The sequence below is a fragment of the Mycothermus thermophilus genome (genome assembly GCF_041956435.1).
Source record: "Mycothermus thermophilus strain CBS 625.91 unplaced genomic scaffold VTJ04scaffold_6, whole genome shotgun sequence".
NCBI classification, from domain to species: domain Eukaryota; kingdom Fungi; phylum Ascomycota; class Sordariomycetes; order Sordariales; family Chaetomiaceae; genus Mycothermus; species Mycothermus thermophilus.
The window spans coordinates 2794895-2819952 of record NW_027191432.1 but is presented as its reverse complement, the minus strand read 5'-3'; the positions used below and the strand labels follow the sequence as shown (position 1 = coordinate 2819952).

General features: G+C 56.5%; 11 protein-coding genes across 11 annotated transcripts in view; 7 read left to right on the top strand and 4 right to left on the bottom strand.

Moving 5' to 3' along the window:
- Positions 1 to 454: 454 nt before the first annotated feature.
- VTJ04DRAFT_9433 (uncharacterized protein) lies at positions 455 to 2162 on the top strand (the record flags this gene model as incomplete). The annotated part of the gene is made up of 3 exons (XM_069367980.1): positions 455 to 650; positions 749 to 958; positions 1027 to 2162. The coding sequence occupies 3 exons, from the start codon at positions 455 to 457 to the stop codon at positions 2160 to 2162; spliced, it is 1542 nt and encodes a 513-aa protein (XP_069216254.1).
- Positions 2163 to 3167: 1005 nt separating this feature from the next.
- On the top strand, positions 3168 to 5085 carry VTJ04DRAFT_9432 (uncharacterized protein; the record flags this gene model as incomplete). Its single annotated transcript, XM_069367979.1, has 7 exons — positions 3168 to 3192; positions 3385 to 3425; positions 3550 to 3576; positions 3636 to 3711; positions 3772 to 4302; positions 4366 to 4789; positions 4860 to 5085. The coding sequence occupies 7 exons, from the start codon at positions 3168 to 3170 to the stop codon at positions 5083 to 5085; spliced, it is 1350 nt and encodes a 449-aa protein (XP_069216253.1).
- An 875-nt stretch (positions 5086 to 5960) lies between these two features.
- Positions 5961 to 10518, top strand: VTJ04DRAFT_9431 (uncharacterized protein; the record flags this gene model as incomplete). Its single annotated transcript, XM_069367978.1, has 5 exons — positions 5961 to 5988; positions 6099 to 6250; positions 6356 to 9339; positions 9500 to 10238; positions 10489 to 10518. The coding sequence occupies 5 exons, from the start codon at positions 5961 to 5963 to the stop codon at positions 10516 to 10518; spliced, it is 3933 nt and encodes a 1310-aa protein (XP_069216252.1).
- A 572-nt stretch (positions 10519 to 11090) lies between these two features.
- VTJ04DRAFT_9430 (uncharacterized protein) lies at positions 11091 to 11405 on the top strand (the record flags this gene model as incomplete). The annotated part of the gene is made up of 2 exons (XM_069367977.1): positions 11091 to 11285; positions 11349 to 11405. 2 exons carry the CDS (start codon positions 11091 to 11093, stop codon positions 11403 to 11405), a joined length of 252 nt encoding a protein of 83 aa, XP_069216251.1.
- An 828-nt stretch (positions 11406 to 12233) lies between these two features.
- VTJ04DRAFT_9429 (uncharacterized protein) lies at positions 12234 to 12839 on the bottom strand (the record flags this gene model as incomplete). Its single annotated transcript, XM_069367975.1, has 1 exon — positions 12234 to 12839. One exon carries the CDS (start codon positions 12837 to 12839, stop codon positions 12234 to 12236), a length of 606 nt encoding a protein of 201 aa, XP_069216250.1.
- A 988-nt stretch (positions 12840 to 13827) lies between these two features.
- On the bottom strand, positions 13828 to 17278 carry VTJ04DRAFT_9428 (uncharacterized protein; the record flags this gene model as incomplete). The annotated part of the gene is made up of 2 exons (XM_069367974.1): positions 13828 to 14019; positions 14099 to 17278. The coding sequence occupies 2 exons, from the start codon at positions 17276 to 17278 to the stop codon at positions 13828 to 13830; spliced, it is 3372 nt and encodes a 1123-aa protein (XP_069216249.1).
- Positions 17279 to 17895: 617 nt separating this feature from the next.
- On the top strand, positions 17896 to 18492 carry VTJ04DRAFT_9427 (uncharacterized protein; the record flags this gene model as incomplete). Its single annotated transcript, XM_069367973.1, has 3 exons — positions 17896 to 18187; positions 18256 to 18323; positions 18388 to 18492. The coding sequence occupies 3 exons, from the start codon at positions 17896 to 17898 to the stop codon at positions 18490 to 18492; spliced, it is 465 nt and encodes a 154-aa protein (XP_069216248.1).
- Positions 18493 to 18774: 282 nt separating this feature from the next.
- On the bottom strand, positions 18775 to 19417 carry VTJ04DRAFT_9426 (uncharacterized protein; the record flags this gene model as incomplete). Its single annotated transcript, XM_069367972.1, has 2 exons — positions 18775 to 19284; positions 19349 to 19417. The coding sequence occupies 2 exons, from the start codon at positions 19415 to 19417 to the stop codon at positions 18775 to 18777; spliced, it is 579 nt and encodes a 192-aa protein (XP_069216247.1).
- Positions 19418 to 19978: 561 nt separating this feature from the next.
- VTJ04DRAFT_9425 (uncharacterized protein) lies at positions 19979 to 20664 on the top strand (the record flags this gene model as incomplete). The annotated part of the gene is made up of 2 exons (XM_069367971.1): positions 19979 to 20326; positions 20398 to 20664. 2 exons carry the CDS (start codon positions 19979 to 19981, stop codon positions 20662 to 20664), a joined length of 615 nt encoding a protein of 204 aa, XP_069216246.1.
- A 711-nt stretch (positions 20665 to 21375) lies between these two features.
- VTJ04DRAFT_9424 (uncharacterized protein) lies at positions 21376 to 23042 on the bottom strand (the record flags this gene model as incomplete). The annotated part of the gene is made up of 3 exons (XM_069367970.1): positions 21376 to 21658; positions 21714 to 22415; positions 22477 to 23042. The coding sequence occupies 3 exons, from the start codon at positions 23040 to 23042 to the stop codon at positions 21376 to 21378; spliced, it is 1551 nt and encodes a 516-aa protein (XP_069216245.1).
- A 1149-nt stretch (positions 23043 to 24191) lies between these two features.
- Positions 24192 to 25058, top strand: part of VTJ04DRAFT_9423 (uncharacterized protein) — a gene marked incomplete at both ends in the record, with an annotated part of 2615 nt that continues 1748 nt past the window's right edge. The window contains 3 exons of the mRNA XM_069367969.1: positions 24192 to 24274; positions 24340 to 24850; positions 24924 to 25045. Of these exons, the coding sequence (XP_069216244.1) occupies positions 24192 to 24274; positions 24340 to 24850; positions 24924 to 25045 (716 nt within the window). The remainder of the gene's footprint in view (positions 24275 to 24339; positions 24851 to 24923; positions 25046 to 25058) is intronic.

The window sequence follows — 25058 nt, the reverse complement described above, 5'->3', positions numbered from 1 at the left end:
CGAAGTGATGTGGCCCGAGCTCCCCGTTGAAGTGCACGAGCCACAGTTCCAGCCACCAGTGCGGCAAGACGACGGCGAGGCCATCAAGCACAAGAGAAATAAATGAAAAACAAGAGAGAAATGTAGAAAGAGGGAAAAGAGTAAAAAAGAGAAAAAAGAGAGAAGAGAAAAGGAAAAAGAAAGAAAGTAATGAAAGAAAAAAGACTGCCAGAGCTAGATCCTTGACAGCGGACGGTGCTTACTGAGCCTCGATTGCGACGACCCGCGGCGTCCTGAGCCACGGACGGACAAGGCCCAGCAATTGAACCTTCGATCCCGGATCAGGGGTGTATCTCCCAACGGCATGTCCTCCAATTGCCGAGACTCATCCGCAATGTCTGCTCTTGTCCCTGCCTCATGTTGAAGTCGTCCCTACTTACATCCTTAGCAACAAAGCACTCTTGAACTTATAATCATGGCTACAAACGCGGGCTCTTCGCAAGCGCCATCAACAGGAGCCCAAACATCTCAGGACGAGCTCGCCGATCAATTGGATTCAATCCTAGTCTCCGCCAAACACATACCCAACATTCTTCCACATGAGCGCGTGTTCCCAATCCAAGTTGGCACTGAGCTGTTTAAGCTGTCCGGAGCCTCACTCTCGTCTGATGGTGTGTTCTGTCCGCCATACCAAGACCTCACACCTTATACCCTCCGCAGTCACCGTTATTCATCAAAATATGGAGAGTACCGAGTTGACACATGGCAGCGCCCTCATATTTTTCGCAATATTTTCTATGTCAGATCAAGCGCGCAGAAGAGGTGGGCGAGGACCCCGGGTCCGCCATCCGCACTCTCTACATCGACCGCGATCCGGGCACATTCCGGGACATCTCGCTGCACCTCCAGGGCTACCATGTACAGCCCCGAGATTCGACGCACTTTGTGCGCCTGTTTGCTGATGCTCAATTCTACCATCGTGAGTGCCAACCTGATGTATGGCTTACAAAACTTAACCGAGAGGCCTATGCTAACCGGCCTACTCAGTTCCCAAGCTGATGTCTCAGCTTTACGAGGAGTCCATCTGCACAACGGTCGGAGGGGTTCAGTTCCGCATTCCACGAAACCTCTTCTCCGGCCCGGGCAACTCTCCCAACTTCTTCACTCTCGGCTACGCCGCCTTCTTCTCTTCCCCGGGTGACCTGTTTCCAGGCCTGGAACGGGAAGGTCTCCTCCGTCCCCCCTCTATTGTCCCGCCCGCGGTGGACGGCCGCAGCCCGGACATCTTCGCCGAGCTCCTCCACCTCCTGCGCGGCTACGACGTGCACATCCGTGACGAGGAACACCGCGCCGCCCTCCTGCGAGACTGCCGGTACTTCAATTTCAAAGGCCTCGAACAACGCCTCATCCCACACGCGATCAGCTTCAACATGGCGCGCGCAAAGCACGAAATCGTCTTGCGGATCCGCGACCTGCTCAAGAGCGGCATTTCTGTCGCTCCTGAGCCAACGCCCACTGATCCGCTTGCTGGCTGGGTTCAGTATGCCCGCCCGTATGTGGATACGGAACGGAGTTACGAGTTGATTGTGGAGATTGGCGACGAGGCGACCAGGTTGAGGTTCGATTCCGAGCCGGTGGCGGGCTGGTCAGGGAATGGGGTGCTGGCGGCGAGGGCGGAGTTTTTCGGTGATACTAGGAGGAGGATCACCAAGTTGTTCGAGGTAGTGGCGGGCAAGTTGAGTTTACCCACGCCCCAACAACAACAGCAGCCGAAAGCGATGCTACAAGCGCAAGGAAGGTTGGCGGGACCTGGAGTCAGCGGTAGCGGCGGGCCTGGAAGCACAGCTCTTAGCGAGGAGCTGGTGAAGGTGGTTCTCGATTCAGAGACGAGCGTGGTGCTGGACGGAAAACCGTGGTCGTGGACAGCGTCATCACCCGTACCCGAGGACGATTTGTCGGCGCCATGGTTGGTGCCGGACTCTTACGCGTCGAGGAAGAGACGGCGGGTGGATGACGCCGCGGGCCCGGAAGAGTGGATCGTGAAGACCGGGCAGTGGAGGATCAGGATCCAAGGAACGAGGAATGGTAAGGCGGCCGTCGAGTGTTGTCTTGTTGCCGTGAAGTTGGATGCATTTGGGTCGCAGAGGGCCAGGAATGCCCAACGGCCGTTCTTGAGTGGTTGACATTGGACGGTTGTCGTGGAACCTGGAGTTGATGAGGCTGAGGATGACCAATACTGTACCCAGAATAAACCTGACTTACAGAGGACAGTATGGTCATACTGGTTTGTCATCGCCGAGGTTGTTGGCCCCTTGTTTTTCCCTATGTTCATGGCCGTACCAATGAATGGGCTGTTTTGTTCTCGCCGGGTGGGCGCGAAGAGTATATCTCGCAAACTCTCAAACCTGCTTACTCCCCGAGGAACTGTTTCTCTATATGTTTTATTCTCTCTCTCTCTCTTTCTCTCTCTCACTCTCTCACTATGGTACATAACTATCATAACTATCGTCCCCGGGTTGATGACTGGTATGACTCCCGATGTACTTTAGAGTGGTTTGATGGGGTGACCGTCGCTTCTGATCCCCATCAGACCATACTGTGTAGATCCAGTCAGGGACAAGTCATAACCCCTATTCCCTCGACTGGGTTATCTCTTTGCCGAAACCAGGGTTCCATCGGCCGGACAAAGCAAAACGCATGATCGAAGCATTTCCAACACAAGCTGGCTCGTTCAGAGATTCGTTTTGTTACGGGTTCCGAGATTGAAATCAGCTTCATCTGAAGAATCAGGAGAAGCAACAAGTGAAAGTGAACCTGGAAATCCAGGCCGCTGGATCATCAACACCTGTTTCCAAACGCGGTTCTCGGGTGGATCCCGGAAGCCGGCCCCCAGACCCACTCGACGCGTTGCCGGCAACACGACTGGTCGAAATAAGGGAGTGGGGACCGCGCGCTTGCCTAATTAGGTAACGCCACTGTCAACAATCCAATTTCCCCACCGTCTCCAATGGCGGGCAGTCCCAGGCCGCCAGGCCCAAAGAAAGTCGAGTCGGGCTCCTGTTGAAGCTTTCTTCAATTTTGCACCTCCTCCCTCCAACAAGTCGGCCATCCAACAGCAGGTCACTGTCCCTGTGCTTCCAGAGTCTCATCTTTTCATCAGCATACACGACTCCGCGACATTCATAAAAATGCGTGAGATTATCAGCTTGAACGGTACGTTGCACCCATTCCATCCTTTTTTTTCTTCTGAGGGGCGGGTCCTGGAGTAGCGCGCTCTGCCTCACCGCATCTCGGTATCTCGCGATGTTGGAGACGCTGGAGATGGTGTTGCAGAGCTGCCAACCCACCAGGCCGTCCTGTTCTTTCGCGGCATTTTAGAACCATACTGACAGTCTCAATTAACAGTCGGCCAGGCCGGTTGCCAGATTGCCAACTCGTGCTGGGAGGTATGCTTGTGATGCGACCGCGTTTTTCCCCCTCCAAAAACACACCGCTCGATTGCCCAACTGCCGACCGGAGCTCGTCACAATGGGCCACAACCTGGAATCGATGCTGACATGAACACCACAGCTTTACTGCCTTGAGCATGGCATCCAGGTACGTTGCTTGGAGCAGATCGTCCCCCTTTACGACCGGCGTCACTGACATTCCAACAGCCCGATGGCTACCTCACCGAGGAGCGCAAGAGCATGGAGCCGGACCATGGGTTCAGCACCTTCTTCTCTGAGACGGGTACGTAGGAGACGCATCTGCGTTGTGGCCATGTCTTGCTGACAGATGTGACCCGGACAGGCAACGGCAAGTACGTCCCTCGGACTATCTACTGCGATCTCGAGCCCAATGTCGTCGACGAGGTCCGCACCGGCCCGTACCGCGGCCTGTTCCATCCCGAGCACATGATTACGGGCAAGGAGGACGCGTCGAACAACTATGCTCGTGGTCACTACACGGTCGGCAAGGAGTTGATCGATCAGGTCCTCGACAAGGTGCGCCGCGTCGCCGACAACTGCAGCGGCCTCCAGGGCTTCCTCGTCTTCCACTCGTTTGGTGGCGGCACTGGTTCGGGCTTCGGCGCCCTGCTCATGGAGCGCCTCTCGGTCGACTATGGCAAGAAGAGCAAGCTTGAGTTCTGCGTCTACCCGGCGCCTCAGACCGCCACCTCGGTCGTCGAGCCTTACAACTCCATCCTTACCACCCACACCACCCTTGAGCACGCTGACTGCTCCTTCATGGTGGACAACGAGGCCATCTATGACATTTGCCGCCGCAACCTCGGCCTGGAGCGCCCCAACTACGAGAACCTCAACCGCCTGATTGCTCAGGGTAGGTCATGTCATCTGTCGCACTACACTACCTCCAGACTTCATGTCTAACAGTTGATTTTAGTCGTCTCGTCCATCACGGCGTCGCTCCGCTTCGATGGTTCGCTGAACGTCGACCTTAACGAATTCCAGACCAACCTGGTGCCGTACCCGCGCATCCACTTCCCGCTTGTCGCCTATGCCCCCGTCATCTCGGCGGCCAAGGCGGCGCACGAGGCCAACTCGGTTCAGGAGATGACCATGTCGTGCTTCGAGCCGAACAACCAGATGGTCAAGTGCGACCCCCGTCACGGCAAGTATATGGCCACCTGCCTGCTGTACCGTGGCGACGTCGTCCCCAACGACGCCCACGCTGCCGTCGCCACTCTCAAGACCAAGCGCACCATCCAGTTCGTCGACTGGTGCCCGACTGGCTTCAAGCTCGGTATCTGCTACCAGCCTCCTCACCAGGTGCCGAACGGCGACCTGGCCAAGGTCAACCGTGCCGTGTATGTTCCCTATGCCCATGCTCTTGCTAGTATCTGTCGTGTTCAAACCCGTGCTAATATCCCTCTGCAGCTGCATGCTTTCCAACACCACTGCCATCGCCGAGGCCTGGTCTGCTCTGTCGTCCAAGTTCGATCTCATGTACTCGAAGCGTGCCTTCGTCCACTGGTACGTCGGCGAGGGTATGGAGGAAGGCGAGTTCTCGGAGGCCCGCGAGGATCTCGCGGCCTTGGAGCGCGACTACGAGGAGGTTGCTGCCGACTCGATGGAAGGCGAGGAGGGCGAGGGCGAGTACTAAGTCGTGGGCGAGTGGCTGTGTTTCCGTTTGGCTTGGTCATGACTTCGCCGGTCCGGCCGCTGACGATATGGCATTCTTGGCAATCACGCGGTGTGATCTTGTTTGTTAGATGACTGTGTAGTCTTTTTTAATACCGAGTAAGGAACCGGCGATCGCTTGCTGGCGTTGCGGGCGTTTAACCCGCCGACTGGCATCTATTGGCCGGCTGTTCTTCTCTGTCCACCTCTTGTAATCCTGGATCCCTCAACGAGCTCCCTCACTTGGCTACCTGAGAGTGAGCTAGTCACGGCTTGTCTAGAATCACTGAACCAAGCTGCTGCCATGATGGTTGGAGTCGGGCTGCGTCATGGCTGCATTCACCGTTGGCTGCAGCCCTGCGTCTTCTGTGCAACGACCCTGGTTGGACTGGTGGGACCCAATAGATGGTCCTGGTGTGCCAAGCGGGGCCTGACGAACCCACCGCGGACTTTGCCGGGCGCTGTTTGGCTGCGTTATGGGGGGAGCGCCGTCGCCCAAGGGAAGCCGGGGGTCGCTGTGGTTGCTGGACAGAAGCAGCTCTGGGCAGCGGCAGCAAACCCCAGCCTCGCGCTTCGTCCTCCCGTCGTCTGTTGGCTCGAGTTGCTTCCTCTCACCAACCAACGAATCACACCCCCACCTCCTCTCTTCAACAGCTTCCTAGCAATCCGGCTGGATGCGATCTGCTTCAATTTCCTGCCCATTATTTAGCTGCAGGAATGATTTAATTCCCTTGGAAAGAATCACCTGTACTCGGACAACTTCCTGATATCCCGAACCTCGCGTCTCCCGCCGATTACTCGACGACAAACAACATCACAAACCAGCGCGCGGACTGAACCCATCACAACCTAACCACCATGGTTACCGAGGGGTCCATTGAGCCGGGTACGTGACCTATAGTCCTCTCTAGAGGCGTCCCCCAAAGCTTCCTGTGCTCAGCGCCAGCTTCGCGACAAATGCCCGAGTGGACCGCGGCTAACACTGACCGCACTCAGGGGCACCAAATCTTAACCTCACCCCAGAGGAAAAGAGGGTATACGGCCAGCTTTTCCGCCAGGCCGACAGCGATAATGTCGGTGTCGTGACCGGTGAAGTGGCCGTCAAGTTCTTCGAGAAGACAAAGTTGAGCTCGCAAGTTCTGGGAGAGGTGCGCCAACCCCCTCTTCACAGCCCAGCTCGTGCAACATCAACAACATGACGCCGACATTCCCGGGATCGAGTGGACAATGCTGACAAGACAACCATTACGCAGATTTGGCAGATTGCGGACCAAGAAAACCGGGGATTCCTCACACCATCCGGCTTCGGCGTCGTCCTCCGCCTCATTGGCCATGCTCAGGCGGGTCGCGATCCAGTTCCCGAGCTGGCCTTCCAGCCTGGCCCGTTGCCCAAGTTCGAGGGCATTAACATCACTCCCGCCCCTGCGCCGGCGGCGGCGGCGGCGGCGGCGGGCCCCGCGTTGCAGCCCCAGACCACTGGCCCCTTGGCCCCCATTCGCATCCCGCCGCTGACCCCGGAAAAGGTGGCCCAGTATGCCGGCCTGTTTGAGCGCCAGAACTTGGTAAACAACATGCTCCCTGGCGAGGCTGCGAAGCAGATCTTTGAGAAGTCGGGTCTGCCGAACGATGTGCTCGGCCGCATCTGGATGCTTGCCGATACGGAGCAGCGCGGTGCCCTGGTGCTGACCGAATTCGTCATCGCCATGCACCTCCTCACCTCCATCAAGACCGGTGCTCTGCGCGCCTTGCCAAGCATCCTCCCCGCCGCCCTGTACGAGGCTGCTACACGCCGCGCCCCCGTTGGTGCCAGTGTTCAGCGTCAACAATCCCCCGTTGCTGCCGTTCCTCCCGTCCCTCCCGTCCCACCCCTTCCCCAGTCCATCCCTGCCATCCCGAGGCAGCTCTCTGGACAGGCCCCTCTGCAACAAATGCGTACCGGTAGCCCGCTGGCCCCTGCGCCTGTCGCCGCTCAAACGACGGGGGACTGGCTGATTACTCCAGCAGACAAGGCCCGCTTCGATCAACTGTTTGACGATCTCGACAAGGGAAAGAAGGGCTTCATCACGGGCGAAGAGGCGGTGCCCTTCTTCAGCCAGTCGAATTTGTCCGAAGAGATCCTGGCTCAGATCTGGGACCTGGCCGATATTCGTTCAGAAGGGCGCCTCAACAGGGACGAGTTCGCCATCGCTATGTACCTGATTCGCCAGCAGCGCACGAAGCGTGAGCCGTTACCTGCCACGCTTCCGCCCGCGCTCATGCCGCCGAGCATGCGTCCACGCCCGCCTGCCGTCGCCTCCGCCTTTGACACGCCTCCTCGGCCGCAACCGCCGCAACCTAAGCCCTCGGCTTTGGACGACCTCTTTGGACTGGATGATGTTTCCTCCGCGCCGACCCCCGCGCCAGCCCCGGCGCAGGTGCCCTTGGCCACGGGTGGGTCAACCGGCGGAGATCCCTTCGCCACGAGCGCAAGCCCTGTGCCAGCGTCGCCCCCGAGGATGTCTCCGGGTGCGACCACCACATTTAAACCCTTTGTGCCGTCGTCGTCTTTTGGTCGCAGCCTGCAATCCCAGAACACTGGCGCATCAAGTTCATCCGCACCAGCGAAACCCATTGGGGCTGAGGATGATCTCCTTGGCGACGCCGACCCTGAGATTAGCAAGAAGCTGACCAACGAGACGACTGAGCTTGCAAATCTCTCTAATCAGATCAGCTCTCTCACTAAGCAAGTGACCGATGTGCAACAGCAGCGGGAGTCGACACAAAATGAGTTGAGCCAATCCAGTGCACAGAAGAAGGCTTTCGAGCAGCGCCTCGCCCAACTTCGCGCTATGTACGAGAAGGAGGCCCAGGACGTGCGCGCCCTCGAAACACAACTTGCCACCTCCAAAGCCGAGACCAAGAAGTTGCAGGCCGAGTATGCCATGGTCGATGCAAGCTATCAGGAGCTCCAGAATCAGCATCGCCAGATCCTGACCGCTCTGCAGGCGGATCAGCAAGAGAATGCGAGCCTTAAGGAGAAGATTCGGATCGTCAACGCCGAGATCGCCCAGCTCAAGCCCCAGATTGAGAAGCTCAAGTCCGAGGCTCGCCAGCAGAAGGGCCTTGTTGCTATCAACAAGAAGCAGCTGGCCACGAACGAGGCGGAGCGCGACAAGCTTAAGAACGAGGTCGAGGATCTCACCCGTAGCCACGAGGAACTGGCGCGACAGATCGGCGCCAGCAATTCCCCGCCACCCCAGGTTGCCAGCCCGGCGCTTTCATCCTCAAGTGCTAATAACCCCTTCTTCAGACGTACTGGCAGCGCTGATATCGGGCCGACGACCTTCTCAGCACCCATTCGGTCATTCACTGACAAGACGTTCGATGACGTGTTCGGGCCCGGTCCTGCCCCCGTCAGCACACCGCCTCCTCCAGCCGCTGCCGCCGTGTTCAGGCAGAACACGGGAGCTTCTTCGGGCAGCGCCGGTTCCTTCGCCACCCCGGCCTCCGCCAGCCCGAACGCCAGTCGCCAGCCTACGGCCGTCTCCTCTGAACCGTCCGCGCTTGCTGAGGCTGGCCGCGCCAACTCCTCTGGCTTCTCGCCGTTTGGCAGTGCTGCTGAGGCACTGAGTGCGTCGCGGCAGGCCTCGCCGCCGCTGGCCCGCACCGAGCCTGGCCAGCAGGAGACGGCTTCCACCCTGGAGTCCGCGCCTACTGGGCAGGGCCTTGCTTCTGGATCGGGATCGGGATCAGGATCGGATGCCCGCGCTGCTTCCCCAGCGTCTGCTGCCGATAGTGGCAGCCGACCTGCTTTCGGATCCATCGCTAAGGAGTCCGCCGTGGATCCCTTCGCGGTTGATCAAGATAGCAAGGCCAAAGAAGATTTCGAGTCGGCGTTCGCGAGCTTTAAGCAGGCGCGTGCGGCAGAAGCGGCGTCAGGCAACGGTAGCAATTCTACTGATGTTGCTAAGGCGTTTGCAAACTTCAACACCGAGTTCCCGCCCATCACAGAGCTGGACCGCCCTGATGAAGACTCGGAGAGCGACCGCGGCGGTTTCGACGACGACTTTGCCCCGGCATCACCGCCGCCGCAGCAACAGCAGCAAACGACCAAGCCTGCTGAGTCGTCCAGGTCGGCATCGCCGGTTGCGGTCACAAAGACGTCGACCCCCTCGCCTGTCCTAGCCAAGAGCTCTCCTGCTGGGTCATCTTCTCCTCCTGCCCCTCCCACGATGACTGCTGCCGAGCCGGCTACGAGGTACGCGTGAGTCACGAGTCCTGGTCCGGGCGGCTGATTGTTTCTTCATGTATTATCGATTTGATGTACCCCCACCGCCGCGTTTGGTTTTGATGAATGATGATGATGATGGAAAGAGAAAAGCATGGAAAAGTTAACACACCATTTTCTTGTTTCGTAGCGCTGTCCCGACCACCTCGTCCTCGTCCGCAAACCTCGCCAACCTTAGCAGCTCCCACGTCGACGACATTTTTGGTTCCTCCTCGGGCTTGCAGGCTTCTACCACCACGACGTCGACGAGCCGTCCGGCCACGGCAACTGCTCCCGCTACTACCACGACCGCCTCCAAGGCCCCCTTCGACGACCTCGACGACGAATTTGAAGGCCTCGAAGACGCGCGCGAGGGTTCCGCCGATGATGATTTTGCCACCATCTCCCGCTCGGGTTTCGACGACTTTAACCCTGTCTTTGACAGCTCCCCGCCGCCGAGCCAGCCCAAGCCTGTTGTTGAGCCAGCCTCTTCTGCTACCACCGTCACCACGATTGGCGGAGGCGCGCCTCTGTTTGGCGCTGAGGCGAACTTCGATTTTGGCTCGACGGCTGGAAACAACACGGGCGCTAATGAGGGAACTACCACGACGAGCAAACCGGCTGATTCTCACGACTGGGATGCGCTTTTCGCCGGCCTGGATAACGCTGTTACGCCGACCCCGTCCGCGTCGGCACAGACCCTTGCCACGACCGCGCAAGGCCAGGATGACAGCAAGGAAGGGGCCAAGCTTTCCGGCGAGAACAAGACGGAAGAGGCCACCGGCGGTCACTCGAACACGGACGATGCGGTTGCGACTCTCGTTAAGATGGGATATTCGAGACTTGCTGCGGTGACGGCGCTCGAAGCGAGCGGTAATAATCTGGAAAGGGTAATTGGTTCTTGATTCCCCCCACCTTTTCTCTCCTTTTCCCCTTTCCCCGTTGGATTTGTTCCTAGTTATCAGGGGTAGTTAGCTGGGCGGATTTGTCTGGACCACCTAACCCCCCTTTTTTTCCCCTGCTTGCTTGCTTTGCAGTCAAATTCGCGTCGATATTGTCCAGGCGTGGAAAGCAAATCATTCGAGAGAACATGGAAGAGACGAATGGAAAGGCTGACGGATCTCCTTTTTGTGTCTATAGGCAGCCAACTACCTTGCCAACCAGTCCTAGGTATGGCCCTTGATGCTTCTGGCGCGGTGGGGGAGGCTGGTCGGAGGATGGAGAGGCAGACAGGAAGACGGGGAGGTTGGCCATAAGGTCTCCCTGATGGCATTGGGGTGGGATAGGGGTGGGGATGCGGTCGAAGAGGGTAAAGGGTTCGTGGGTTGTGTCTGTGTTGTATTGCGTGGTGTTGGATGCAGGAAGCGGTAATACCTTGTCATTCTCTTGTATTCTCCTTTGTTGCTACGTTGAAAATCCTTTGACTTCCTTCTCCTTGGCCAGGTATCGGCCTTGCTGATGCTTGATGGGGGCACCTTTTCTGTCTTTCATCCCCTTTCATCCCGGCATGTCTGAATAGTACCGTCATTACCTAATTACGGTGTAATGTTACCACCACGTAACATGTACCTGACTTACTTTGCCCCGCGGTGGCGGCGCTTTACCCCTCCAACTTTTTTTCAACTTCGGCATGTGCTTTGTAGTCCAGCAACAAAACGTCACAGACTCACCATTACTCCTTGGGAGCTCGAGACACTGTTTTGCCGAACATTATCCAAACGATAAAGCGGTAATAACACAACATGACGGACGACGGGATCGCCATCTACGATGAGGTCGAGATCGAGGACATGACCTACGACGAGACGCTCCAGATCTTCCACTACCCGTGCCCCTGTGGCGATCGCTTCGAAATTGCCATCCAAGACCTGCAGGACGGTGAGGATATCGCTGTGTGTCCGAGCTGCAGCCTCATGATTCGCGTCATCTTTGATGTGGTGGGTTTCCTTCCACCTCGGTGTCTTGAGAGTGTGTAAGGACAAAGGCTGAACTGCTTCCAGGATAATCTACCCAAACCACCGAAGCCGGCGTCCGAAGCGGCGACCGTTGCTGCATAGACGGTTCAGCAACAGAGTGCGGATGGATAATCGACCGTACGATGGCTGCGCTGGCAATGCGAAGAGCGCAAGCCGGCCTAAGTCCTTCGTCATACTCACGACACGACGGTGGCCTTCTCAGAGAGCCGTCCAGCCACGACGACAAGCGAAGATGGATACCACACCTTCCATTCAGGCATAGGGCCGATACTGGCCAGATACTACCGATTTACACTACACCTCCTCAACGTCCATACATACAGTTATGCGCCCGCCTCCCGATGATTGCGTCCTCCATCAGAAACCATTATCACCGATCCGGCGGCGAGCAAACGAAACGCAACACGAAGGCTCTGTCCAAACTGTGCCTACAAACTAAATAACTCTTCACCCTTGCCAAACTAGGGAATGAGGAGTGGAAATTAGAGACACCAGTTCCATCCTCAGAGCATCACGAGTCCGATCGCGCCAGCGACAAGCAGTCCGATAAGTGGTGCTTGCACGTCGTACGCGGTTGGGCCTGCACCGGGGACAGGCAGGCTGGTGGTCGGCACACCTGCGAAGTGGCGGGTTAGTGGGTTGTAAGGTTGGGTTGTTGAAAGTATACTGGTCTCGAGGGAAAGATGAATTTGAAGAGGAAAAAGTTGGAGGATTGTCTGGGCTGATTGAGGCACTGCCTACCAATCAACCTGTGGGAAAGTCAAGGAAATATGGAAAAGAAATGTATGGTGGGAGGTGCCAGAGACACCGAGCTGTGTTCTTAGAGCAGACGCAGCCATTCTTAATGCAAAGAGAGGAGTTGCAAGGCACAAATAAAGTTCAAATAAACAAAAATCAAGAAACCGTTCATCACCCACCTGTCACCGTTCCCGTCCTAGTAATTAGCGTTCCCGGCAATGTCTCGACTGACGTGGTGACAGTGAAGGTTCTGGTAGCCGTCACCGACTCCGTCTCCGTCCCCGTAGGGCCAACGATGCCAGTCCCCGTCCTGGTGCCGGTCGGAGTCCCTGTAGGCGTACCAGTTGGGGTCCCAGTCGGTGTGCCTGTAGGGCTGCCGGTAGGGCTGCCAGTACGCGTACCGGTACCGGTGGTGGGTGTGAAAGTGGTTGTGTCCGTGTCGGTGGTGGCGGTGGTCTCAGTGACGGTGGTTTCGGCAACAGTGGTAGTGTCCGTAGCAGCCTGCCTCTTTGTGAGTCTACAGGTGCCGGGGCCGCCAGTGCCGGGGCCTGTGCCGGTGCAGGAACCGGTCCGGGCCTGGAGAAGTGCCGGGGGCTTGGTGCTCGCCGAGGGAGAGTCCGTGTTGTCTAGGTCTGTGGTAGTGATGTCGATGTCGGTGCTGTCGATTTGGCGGCGCCGGTCAGGGGTATAGGTATACTGGCGCCGGGCCTGCCAAGTGGTGTCCTGGGCGGCGGTGAGGGCGAGAGCTTGTAGGAGGAGGACCGTAAGGAGTTTCATCTCGAGATGGAATAATACTACGTATGTCCTCGGGGTGGTGTTGAGTTATAAGAGGGAGGTTAGATAGAATATGAGCCCAACTCTTTCGTTCAAAAGCTTGACGAGAGAACTTAAAACTCAGGGAATAATACTACGACCTAAGGATAGGGTGAGGAGGAGAGGCGATGTCTAATCTGGGAGGCGAATGCTTGCGTACTCCCCCAGGTGGTCTCGATGGGCCTCTTTGGGTCATGTTCTGACAACGACGTCACTTGTGTGAAGCATCTGAGTAGGTAGGTACCTCGAAGCCTCGCTTTTGTTCAGTTAGAGGTACATGACAGAGTCCCGTGTTGGAAAACTACATGTTGCTGAGCACCACATTACCAATGGATAGCAAGTCAACTAGAGGAACCTGAGGTTCAGGTAGGCTAAGTGGACGCAGAAACAGACCTGTATCTACCATGGGCAGGTTCAAGTACAAAGTACGTTTGCCAGGCCGTGGTATCCTGGAGCTATACTGTCTACACACCCATGAGTCAAACATGTGAGCGAAGCACCGACATTGACCAGCTGAGAAGATACGCCACAGTCAGCTATACTTGGAGTCTGAGCCCCCTTCTCCCCTGCGCCTATCCTTGAACTGGACGACAGACAACTTCAGACGAAAGCGGAGAGATTGACGGAGATGTGTCCTCTAGGCATTGCTGTGCTTGTGTAGATAATCGCTCACGAACATGGGGGGGAACTCGATGCCTCTCAAGTTGATTAAGAAGGTCAACCTCTAGGATCAGAACAGAGTTTCTTGTTTTGAGAAGTGCCCATCCATCTGACAACCAAACACACATATTCGAACGGCACCCGGCATAACTTTCTCCCCATCCATAACCCCCTTTTTTTTTTGCTCTAGTAACCATACAAACCGGGAAAACAACTAACACCACATACGCACCCGATCACCTAGACGCCTCAAATCCTGGCTGGCCCCTTATTTACCTAATCAACTAACCACCTACGCAGCAGCGGCGACATTCTCGAAGAAGAAGCTTGGCTGGCCCGGCAGCGCCGACTCCGCCACGGGAGCCTTAACCTCGATTTCCGCCCCGCCATTCGTAAGGTCACGGCCGACCTTGCTGCCCTCCGTAACAGCAACGATTTGGACCGACTCAAGGCCGGCGGTGCGCTTCAGGCCGGGAACCATGGCCTTGAAAGACTTGTGTTAGCAAATTCAAATCCCAATCATGATCTCAACAGCCGATACAACTGAAACAGGGAACACTTACCAGAAGAGTCTTCTTCTCGTCAAACGCCAGCTTCCTGTCGAGCACGTCCTTCGCTGGCTCGCCATCCCTCAGACGCTTCTTGAGGGCTTGCACAAACGGCATGGCCTTCTTCATCTCGCCCAGCTTGGCGATCCGGCCGTTCAGCTCCTTGTCGTCAATCGTCTGGCGGTTGGCCTCAGCATCCCAAACTTCCTTCAGCAGCTCAATATACTTGGCCTGCCAGGCGGGGAACGACTCCGTTACGAAGACGGTCAGTTTCTTGGGCTTCTTAGGGTCGAAGTCGCTTTGCTTCCCCTTGGCCATCTTTTTGAGCTGCGCAGCCTCGGCCGAGTTGATGTTGCTCGACGTCTTGATGACGTACTCGCGGGCGGCAGTCAGGGCCGGATCAGCGGCCGGCACCTCGGGCCACTGAGCAAACTGGATAGACTTAGGCTCGCCGAGCACCTCGCGCCAGATGTACTCTGCCCAGTGTGGCGCAATAGGCGTCAGCACCAGCGCCTGCAAGCGCACGTACTTGGTGACGAGGTCCTTGTGCAGCGGAATGCCGGCGGCGTTGCAAGCCTCGCGGTAGACATCGCGGGCGTTGAGGAAGTCGTAGTGCGCAGCCTTGAGAGCCAGCTTGTACGACGTCTCCTGGTAGTGCTTGTGGGCCTCGTGGACCAGAGCGTTCATCTCGTTGTCGAACAGTACATCCTGGAAGTCGTTGAGCGGGCCGGTGCGGAGGTTCGGGTCCTTGATGGTCTCTTCGATCCACTCCTTGTTGTTGTAGAAGCGCAGAATGGTGTTGTCGGCCACATCCTCAACAAAATTGGAATCAGCAATACCGTCACCGGCGTCTGCCAGGGCGACACGGGCCGCATCGGCACCGTACTTCCGGACGACGTCGTCCAGGGTCATGAAGTTGCCTGTCGACTTGCTCATCTTCTCGCCGTTCAGCTGCAGATGGCCGTTTGCACGGACCGAGCGCGGCCAGTACTCGCGAGGGAAGAGGGCAATGTGGTTGTACAGCCAGAAGGTCAGATGGTTGGGAATGAGATCCTTGCCGCTGACACGAACATCCAGAGGGTAGAAGTACTCAAAGTCGCGCCTCATGCCCTGCAGGACCTCCTTGGAAATGCCCGACTTGGCGATGAGGTCGTCCGACAGCTCAGTCCGGCAGAAGACGTAGTCCCAAACCTCATCAATCATCTGCTCGGCACCGATGTTGCCCTTGCCCTTCTCCTTTCCGAAGAGATCTGTGTGCAGCCACGGCACAATAGTGTAGTAGGCCATGTAGATGGTAGAATCCGACAGGGACTCCACGAGGAAAGTAGGATCCCAAGGCAGCTTGGAGCCCAGGCCGTAGGTACGGGCGCAGGCCCACTGCCTCAGCCAGTCGAGCACACCCTTGAAGGCATGTTGAGTGTCGGGCGAGTAGCACTCCAGGCCCTTGCCGTCCTTGTTCTCGACGTAGTCAAAAGCGATATGGCGCCAGTTCTCCTCACCGTAGTCAATGTACCATTGATCCAGGAGAGCAACCGTGCACTCATCGCCGGAGCGCGAGACGACCCGGTTCTCGGGCTCCGAGTAGGCAAAGGCTTCACCATTCTTGATCAGCTGCTCACGAACCTTGGGCTTAGCGACTTCGACCTTCTCGCCCTTGAAGTCGCCGACCTTCATGATACCCTGGTAGAAGCCCTCCTTGTACGCCAGCTCCTTTGCCTCCTGGAGCTGCTTGGCGTCTTTGGGCGAGTTAATCTTGAGCTTCTTGACCAGGTAAGGAGCCAGCAGATCCGAGGTTGGAGTCTGGATGATGGGAATGATCTCAAGCTCAGCCCACTCCTTCTTGATGCCGTAAAAGTCCGCCTTCTTGGCGAGTTCGGTCACCATAGCGTAGTCGTCGGGGGAATCGGAAGGCACCGATGTGACGACGCCGGTGCCCTTGGTGGCCAGGACGGTGTCCATGGGCAGGACGCGGACTTGCTGGTGGAAGCTGAGAGGCGCGTGGACCAGAGTACCAATAAGATCAGAGCCCTTGATATCCGCAGCCTTCTCAGGGACGCCGTCCTTCTCGAAGATGCCCTGGTAAGCCATGTTGCGGGCAGCACGTTCGGTGATGACAAAGTACTCGTTCTCACGGGCGCGGAACACGCCGTAGCTCAGGCTCGGGCCGACGAAACAGCACACCTGGCCGTACATGGTCTCAGGACGCAGGGTCGCCGGGCACAAGTAGACCGAAGCACCCTCGGGGAGTTTGCCCTTGAGAGCCTCGGCGGCAGCGGGAGCCCACTCTAGGACCTTGAGCTTCAGGGCAGTGTACTCCTGGGGCAGAACACCCTCACCCTCGCTCCGGTCATGGTCCATGCAAGGCTGGCCGTCCTTGATAGAGTAGATTGTGTAGCGCTTGCCGAACTTGATCTTGTCCAGCTCCTTGAGGCGGTTCATTTGCCAGCGCACGAAGGCGTCGTAATAGGGGTTAGCATCGGTGGTGACGAACTGGCGGCGCCAATCAATGCGAGCACCGAAGTTGGTCAGGTCCTTCTTGCACTCCGGAGGGAAGTACTTCAGCCAGTGCTGGGGGTCGGCGAACTTGTGGATCTCCTCCAGTGGAATGCCGACCGAGTGCAGAATCTGCCACTGGTACTTGGCCTTGACCGTCTTCGCAGCGGCCTTGCCCTTCTTTGCGCTGAACTTGGTCAGGTCCTCCTTGGTGACCTTCTGTGGAACGGGCTCATCGCCGACATCCTCGTCGTTCTCCTCCTTGTAGCGCTCAAAATTCTGACCAAACATCTCAACCTCCTTGACCAGCTTGTCAGCTGAGGCCTTGATGGGCAGACCGGTGCAGTGGTAGCCAAGGGGGAAGAGAGCACGCTTGCCCTGCATCCTGGCGAATCCGGTGTGGAACTCGATCTTGCTAAAGCTGAAAGCGTGGCCGGCATGGAGACGACCGTTCATGTAGGGATAGGCAATGGTGCCGAAGAACTTGGGGAACTTTTGGCGCAGTTCCTCGGGCGAGATGGAGCCCAGGGGGAACTCCTCAATGGAAGGAGCATCGACCTGGAAGACTCCATCCTCTTCCCAGATGCGCTGGTACTTCTTCTCGATCTCGACGAGAGTATCACGCTTCTCGGTGCCCTTGAGCTCTTTTGTCTTGGAGACGGCCAGCTCGGCAATGGCCTTGCTGAGATGTGTGTCGGCCATGGTGAGGTCGGAGGAAGAATACGTTGGCTGTGTCCCTGGCAGTTCCGGTGTTGGGGGTTTCGGAGTCTCTTTCGCTAGAGGTCAGAGATCCAAAGAGAAGAAATCTGACTCAAGGAGTCGCCGGCGACTTTGGTGAGGTTTCCGTATGACGTGTCGAGGGAGAGGGTCGGGTGTGGCTCGACAACGGGACTCAGCCTGGGGTTGGAACTGGTTTGGGAAATTTTGATGTGACTCCTCCGGCATCAGCCCAAAACAATTTGGAACAAAAACACTGCCAAAGAACCAGCACGGGGAGTGAAAATGGAGGGGCAACGCGGGGTCGGTTCCGCCCCGGGGTGATACGCGGAATGGTAAGATACCGTAATGGCGGGGTTGACTTGGCTGGGGGATTGTGGCTGAAACATCCACTAGACAGCGTCAATGTCGATGCCAAGCCTGGCTCAAATTTTCACCAGCCACACCATCATCAGGTTCCGATTCCGTCTGCTCCGCCCGGCTCGGCCCGGCATTTGATGCCAAGCCAGCTCTTCCAACTTCTCATCTCACTTTTACCCATCCACTCAACTCTGTGATCAAGACTCTCAAGTGAGTCAGGATTGGAATATCTACAGTCCACAATGTTCCCTACACTCGCTCGGAGACTCTTTCAGGCCACAAGGCCCCGGCTCAACACGCTTCATTCGACAGCCGAGACAATGGCAGAGGCAGCGGAGACTGCAGCATCAATACCCTCGTCCGACCCGGTGTACAAGTACAAGCTCAAGAAAGTATGGCCGCCCGATATCAAGACCATGACGCCGCAACAACAGCTGCGATTTGAGAAGAAGTACAAACGCCGGGTCAGACTTGCCACGAACCGTCCCCGCTGGGACAAGTTTGTGCGTCTCGCTCAGTTGTTCACCAGTACAGGTGCGACACTCACTTGAGCCCTGTTGAATGCCCCGGCTTCCATTTTCTATGCTAACACCCACGTCCAGGAATCTTGGTGTTTTTTATTGTAGGCATGGATTGGGAGGGCCTTCTTAAGCCCCCGACTACTACTAGGGTGAGTCTTGACTCTTTTTTTTTTGGCAACTCTCCTCCATGGCTGTCTAACCGTTACCATCCAGCCCACCAACGACGTCGTCAGCTTCTTTGGCTACTTTACCCCAGAAACGAGGAAGCTGTCCATCGAGAACAGCAGGCCATCTATCCCCCCGCCCAAGAAGGAGTGATTGTACCCCTTTGACCCTTCCATGTACCTTAGCCTTCATCCTCTTTCCCATGTATCATAGCTGTTTGTTTCCACCATCTGGAGTTTGGCGTTGTTGGATACCCGGCATGAGGTAGGGACACAGCGGTGCGGGTGTGGCCAAGTCGCGTCAGGCCATGATGGCCTTATAATGCAATCATTGGCGCTGCTCTTCGGCCGCCTTTGGACTCAAAAATGCGTCGTCACCGCGAAGGCCATTCCGGCATTGTCGAACAACCCGAGGTCAAGTCCGATGGTCCCATCTTCACCTCCCATGCCACACCATTCCTCCCATTCCTAACCCCGCGCCTATCCCACCCCCTCCTCCTCCCCGACCTTCATTCACCGGCCTCTTAGCAACCGCCCCTTGCGCCCGCACTCCTGCTACGATCCTCTCCAAGTTTGTCTCGATCACCACACCGCCAACAATCATCTCCCCGAGCGTGGCATGCAACACCTCGAAGTTGAAGATCAAATCCAGCTCGCAAACGTTTTCGAACAGTCGATCCAGGGCCTCGACGTACACCTGGATCAAGTCGATCAAAGCCAGCGGGGATTCGGTGGAAGTGGAGATGATGATGAAGTACAGTGTGGCGTAGTTGCGGTAGGTGACGAGCGAAGGAACGTCGTTTTGCTCGTGCGCCGAGGCGGAGGTGTTACTTGTAGAGGATGCGGCGAGGAGAGGGGGGAGGGGCAGGAAGTTGCAGGACCCTGGAGGCCGGTTGGAGACGAGTGTGAAGATCTCGGAGATGAGGCGTTGTTGTATTGATGTGTCCTGTTTGAGAGTGGGATTAGTTAGCAGTTGTCAAGAGAGATATCAGGAGGGGATAAGAACCGACTAGTTGGGTGTAGAACTTGGTGAGCCGTGGCTGGCCCTGGCCGTTAAAGACCAAGAATGCGTTGATCATGGTGACGCTTGATAACCCAAAACCAAACAGAATTGTTCTTCAGCCTTCAGCCTGATGTGGTTGGATGTAGGTACACGTGGTTGTTATGAAATGTTCAGGCTGGAGCCAGGACACGCCCATATGGATTTGGTTCGTGTTCCTGGCAAGAGGTTGATCGCGGGCAGCTGGATGACGTGGGGCAAGCGGCAGGAACAGCCCCGCCTGCCGGAGCTTGCCGCGCCCAGCTGGCCCGTGCACCACTATATTCTCAACTATGATTGGCTGGATTTGGAGCTCTTGGTGCTAACCGGCGTAGCTCATGCTCGGTGGGGCGTTCAAGCCGATCCTCGAGCTTCCCGGCCTTTTCGCATCGGCTTTGCCTTGGACCTGAACAACACAACCAACAAACGGAGACAAGGAACCGAGCAAACCATCCGTTGGTCAGTCGGGGTTCTCTCGACTGCGCATAGACGTATATCCCGTTCTCGGTGATTCCTCGACAGCACTCATAAGGATCACAAAGTAGATATCAAGTCTCCAAACTTCTCTCTTTGTCATCTCACCCTCCAGTTTTCTCCCACCATGGCTCGTTCAGCCACATTGAAGCTCGCCAGGGCTGCTTCCCGGGGTTTCCAGATTGCCCGCACCACTCCGCGGATTTCTGCTCCTGCATTCTTGCGTCCTGCCTCTGCGCAGCTTCAATCCCCCACCTTCCATGCGTTGCGCTTCATCTCACAGTCTTCGACGCCCCGCGGCATCACCCCAGACAATCAGCCCTCCAAGCAGGCCGTGACGCCCCCGGTCACCCGCACCCCTGCGCCTCTCACCACCCCTGAGTACCACACTCTTGCCGACGCCTACCTCGACCGGCTCCTCACTGCTCTTGAGGAGCTTCAGGACCAACGTGAAGATGTGGATGTCGAGTACCAGGTTCGTTTCGAAAAGGAAAATGATTCCCAGACATCACACCCACCACAGTTATCTAACACCCCGTTCTCCAGAGCGGAGTCCTGACCCTCAATCTCGGCCCTGAGGTTGGTACCTACGTCATCAACAAGCAACCGCCTAGCAAGCAGATCTGGCTGTCGTCGCCCAAGTCGGGCCCCAAGCGCTACGACTATGTCGTGCTAGGCGAGAGCCAGAATGAGAAGCAGGACACTGCCACAGGCGACTGGGTGCACTTGCGCGACGGCTCTACCCTGGACCAGCTCCTTCTTGACGAGATTGGCGTTGACCTCTCTGCGTATGGCTCTCAGCTCGGCAACTAGGTGCGCGGTTAGTTGTGACAGGTTCGGTGCGAAGTGATTACGATGTTTGTTTCTCTTGAGATGTGTTATTACTGGGGCTTGCTGGTATGTTGTGCTGTTTGTCTTGTGGTTGGCGATTTTGCGGGATATCGGATTTGGAGTTGATGGGCACAAAAAAGTGGTCGGCATGGTCTTGTATGTCGATAACGGCTCAATGGACAATTAGGAGGGATTACTGTACTCCGCCAAGGGAACCTCCCTTTTCTAATTACAATGATTCTCAGCTTATGGCCTGATGATGAACTAAAAGCAGAGCCGTAATTGTCGCCACAGGTTGAAACAAGGACATATCTCATGCTTGTGCAATTTGTTCCAGATAATATGGCTTTGGGAGGCCGGATTGGTATGAATGAAAGTGTGGATAGAGATCCATCTCGTCATTAGCTCGGCTCACAAACAAGTCACCTTTGGATGCCTAGGCTCGTGTGATCTCACATCGGATACTATCTGACGCTCCACAAGACTGACCAGTATTGGTCGGGCTGAACAATATCAACACCATCAATCGACCTCCTAAAGCTATCTTCCTTGGCCCGTAGATTATTAATGTCTCACAGGTCACATCGGATAGATACCTGAACTATTGTCTCACCAAAACACCTTACCTGGTATCCAATCATGTTCGTACTTATCCAAGGAGCCAGCCCATCCCATCCACGACGCAGAGTACCATCAGCGATCCTTCTTACCCTCCAATACATCCAAAATGTACCTTGCTGCGACCTGTTCGCCGGAACTCTCGGCACACAGCGCCGCCAACTCCTTCGCCTTCTTGCGCATCTCATCAGCCCGGCGGCCCACCACCACCTCCACGAGCGCCAGCCCCAACTCTTTGGACACACACCGCGGAGCACTCGTTTTGCTGCCCCAAATCCCAATTCCCAGAACCTCGGCGCGGCTGCCAAAGTCGTAACAGTCCAGCCAGGCGGGGAGGACTACTTGCGGGACGCCGGCTCTGTAGAAACATGTTAGCGTCAAGAACTATCAGAAAGTGTTATCGAAATACTCACATCACAGCCTCATTGAACGAGTTTGCCCCTCCATGGTTGACAGAGCAGACGACCTGACCCGTCAACAGCACAGCCATGGGTTGGGGCTTGATCCAATCCACAATACGCAGCCGGTCGTCCTGAATCGGCCCGGCCAGAAGGCTGTACACGTGCGATCCAGGCCCAGTCGAGTAGTCCTCGCCGCCAACGAACAAGTCACTCTTTGCCGGCTTCTTGAGCTTCCACAACACCTGCAGCTTGCCACGGATACCCCCGATCTCGTCGTCATCTTCCCACATGTCCAGCAAGTGCTTGATCGCCATGGCCATCTCGACGGCCTCGTCCTCCTCAAAGTATCGATGTGTGCCGAGACAGATAAGGACGGTGGGCCCGCGCGCGAGCCACGTTGCCAACTCCGGGTCGAGCTCGGCGACTGGCTTGACGGGACGGATGATGGGGCCGCAAGGAAAGATATGCTCGGGGATCTTGGCCAGGGGAAAATCAAGCTCCGGCCGCGTAGCGGAGAGGATTTTCTGTCCAGGTAGTGGGGACAACATCAGAGTCCCCATGGTGACCAGCTCGGTTCCGAGCTCCTTGCCGACGTATTTCGCTATTTCGCGCGCTCTCGGATCGGTGAGCGTGTACCACATTGAGATAATAGCGTAGACGATGTTCAGGGGGATGAGATGGAAAGGGATGGGAAAGGGAATGCCGGTTCCGAGGCTGGGGAGGTTAGTTGGCCTGGAGAAGAAAGACGCAGCGGACTAGGAATAATAACACATACATCGGATACTTCCAGAAGAAAGCACCCCATGGCTGCAGAACGCTGGCAAACTCCTTGAGTGTGTTAGGTGACAGAATAACGTGCTTCAGACCTAGTTTGCGGCACGCAGTCAAGCCGATGGTAAACAACGACTCGACAACAGCCATGTCAGGCTGGACCTCCTCGACGACTTTGACAATTTCATTGTAGAACTGGACGAATATTGGCCCTTCCCAGGGAAGAAGGAAGCGGTTGATGTTACGGTACAACGCGATCACAGTCGAGAAGGAGGGCCGGCTCTCCAGGATCCCCCCGAGGTAGTTGTTGGTGTTGACGTCCATGATGGATTCCGTCCAACTCCGGCCGCTCAGCGTGTGTAACTTCCAGGGCTTTGCTTGGATGCCGTGAAGCTGCTTGACGTTCTGTAACGACTGCTCCGAAGCCTTTTCCACCTCAGGGCGGATAGGCTCGAAGGAAATGATGTGAAGCTCAACATCTGGAACCAGAGCCTGGAGCGCATGGCCTATGGCCATGAACACGTTGGCTTGGCCAAACTCGGAGTTGAGGAGGAAGAGTATCTTCGGCATGGTTGACGAGCTGTGAGACCCCGAATGCCGTCAGACAAAGGGTTGAAGAGGAGTGAGCGGGCAGCGCGCCCAACAGTCGAAGACGACATGGTAGGCTGAGGACTTTATGGCATCTCAACAGCAGCGCCGGGGAGCCGGGATGACTGCATGTTGGCGGTCAAAGTGGCACGGCGCGGGAAGGATTCGCGGTACCGTTTCGAATATTGCCTTGTTATGTCCATTGGGATGCAACCCAAGTTCGCAGATGAGTAAGAGCCCCCTTGTTGGTGTCAGCTTCAACACACCAAAACAGACATGTCGAGCACCTCAAACATCACATCATGCAACTGGAAAGGGTGTATTGAACCTTCTCGGTATGCAGGCTTGCTGGCATCAAGAGGGTCGTTAATCCTTGATGCCGAGGAGGTCGGTCTGGTGGGTTGAGGTGACGTCTGCAGCTCGGCGGCAAGGAGGTCACATCGACATCGGTTGGAACCTTGCGGGCGCGAATCTCAAGCAGAAAACCGGACTGAAAGACAAGAGGTGAACAGTTGGTTGAATTTTGTTGATTGTGGCTGGTGTTCATATGTGGTTTGGTGAACATGCCTCAATACTTGTCATTTTTGTCTCGCCAGCACGTCGGCCTTGGGTGAATTTTACATACGGGAGCTCATTAAACAAAAATTGATGAAATGGACTTTGTCGGAAGATTAACACACCCACAAGTCGTTCAACTCATGAATCTTCACGTTCTCCGTACACCTGGGATTGCCACTTTTCACAGCCCTATTCAGAAGACATTGTGGCTCTCGCCAGGTCGAAAAGATGAAAATATCCACCAATACTCTACTGTGAAGTAGAAAACCAGGTTTTCGGGTCTCTTCTCCGGCAAGATGCGCCCAGTCGCAGCAACGCTAAGCACCCAACGGCCAGGTCCACGAGCTCGGCTCGGATCGCTTCAGGCTAAGAATTCAGGCAAAAGTGAAAGAGCCGTGCAATGCTGCCACTCCAGCGACGGCCGTTGAAGCCGGAGGTAGCATCGACAGCCCAATTTAGAGTCTTGGTGCCCCAGACAGCCTGTGGAGCGTGTCTGCGGCTTGGCTAGAATGGGAAGCAATCCGCTGAAGAACAACACCCTCCATGTTTCTATCGGAGGTCTTCAGTCCGCGAATGGCCTCGGCTCCATGGTTCCCTCCGCATAGCATGGCAGCCCATGCGGGGATGCGTCACATTGACCACGGCAGTATGGATGCGTATAAGAGAGACAGAGGCCGCATCTGGGTGTTCTGGCTACCACCGTGCTGCTTGCTGGTCCCAGGATAGACGACCTCCGCCACCTCCAATCCAGCCACGACACTGGTGATCGCCCGGCTTTTGACACCATGAAGGTCCCAACTCTCATCTCGAGCCTCCTGGCTCTGGTCTCCTTCTCCGAGGCCACGCCGCTCATCAAGCGAGCGACGCTCACGCGGGTCAACAACTTCGGTAACAACCCTAGCGGTGCGCGCATGTACATCTATGTGCCCGACAGGCTTCAGCCACGTCCTGCCGTTCTCACGGCCGTTCACTACTGCACGGGCACCGCCAACGCCTTCTACACCGGTACTCCGTATGCTCGTCTTGCCGACCAGTATGGCTTCATTGTCGTCTACCCGGAGTCTCCCAATGACGGCGGTTGCTGGGATGTCTCGTCCCGCGCTGCCTACACCCGCGATAGCGGTTCCAACAGCCACGCCATTTCTCTCATGACGAAGTGGGCTCTGCAGCAATATAATGGTGACCCGGAGAAGGTCTTTGTTGCCGGCACCAGCTCGGGCGCTATGATGACGGTGAGTGACATAGAGATGAGGCTCAAGTTGTGGTCGGCTCTCTTGTCTCGGTTACTGACACCTCTCTCACCAGAATGTTCTCTCTGCTGTGTACCCTGATTTGTACAAGGCTGCCGCTGCCTACGCTGGTGTCCCTGCGGGCTGCTTCTACACGGGCACTGTTGCTGGCTGGAACTCGACTTGCGCCAACGGCCAGTCCATCACCACG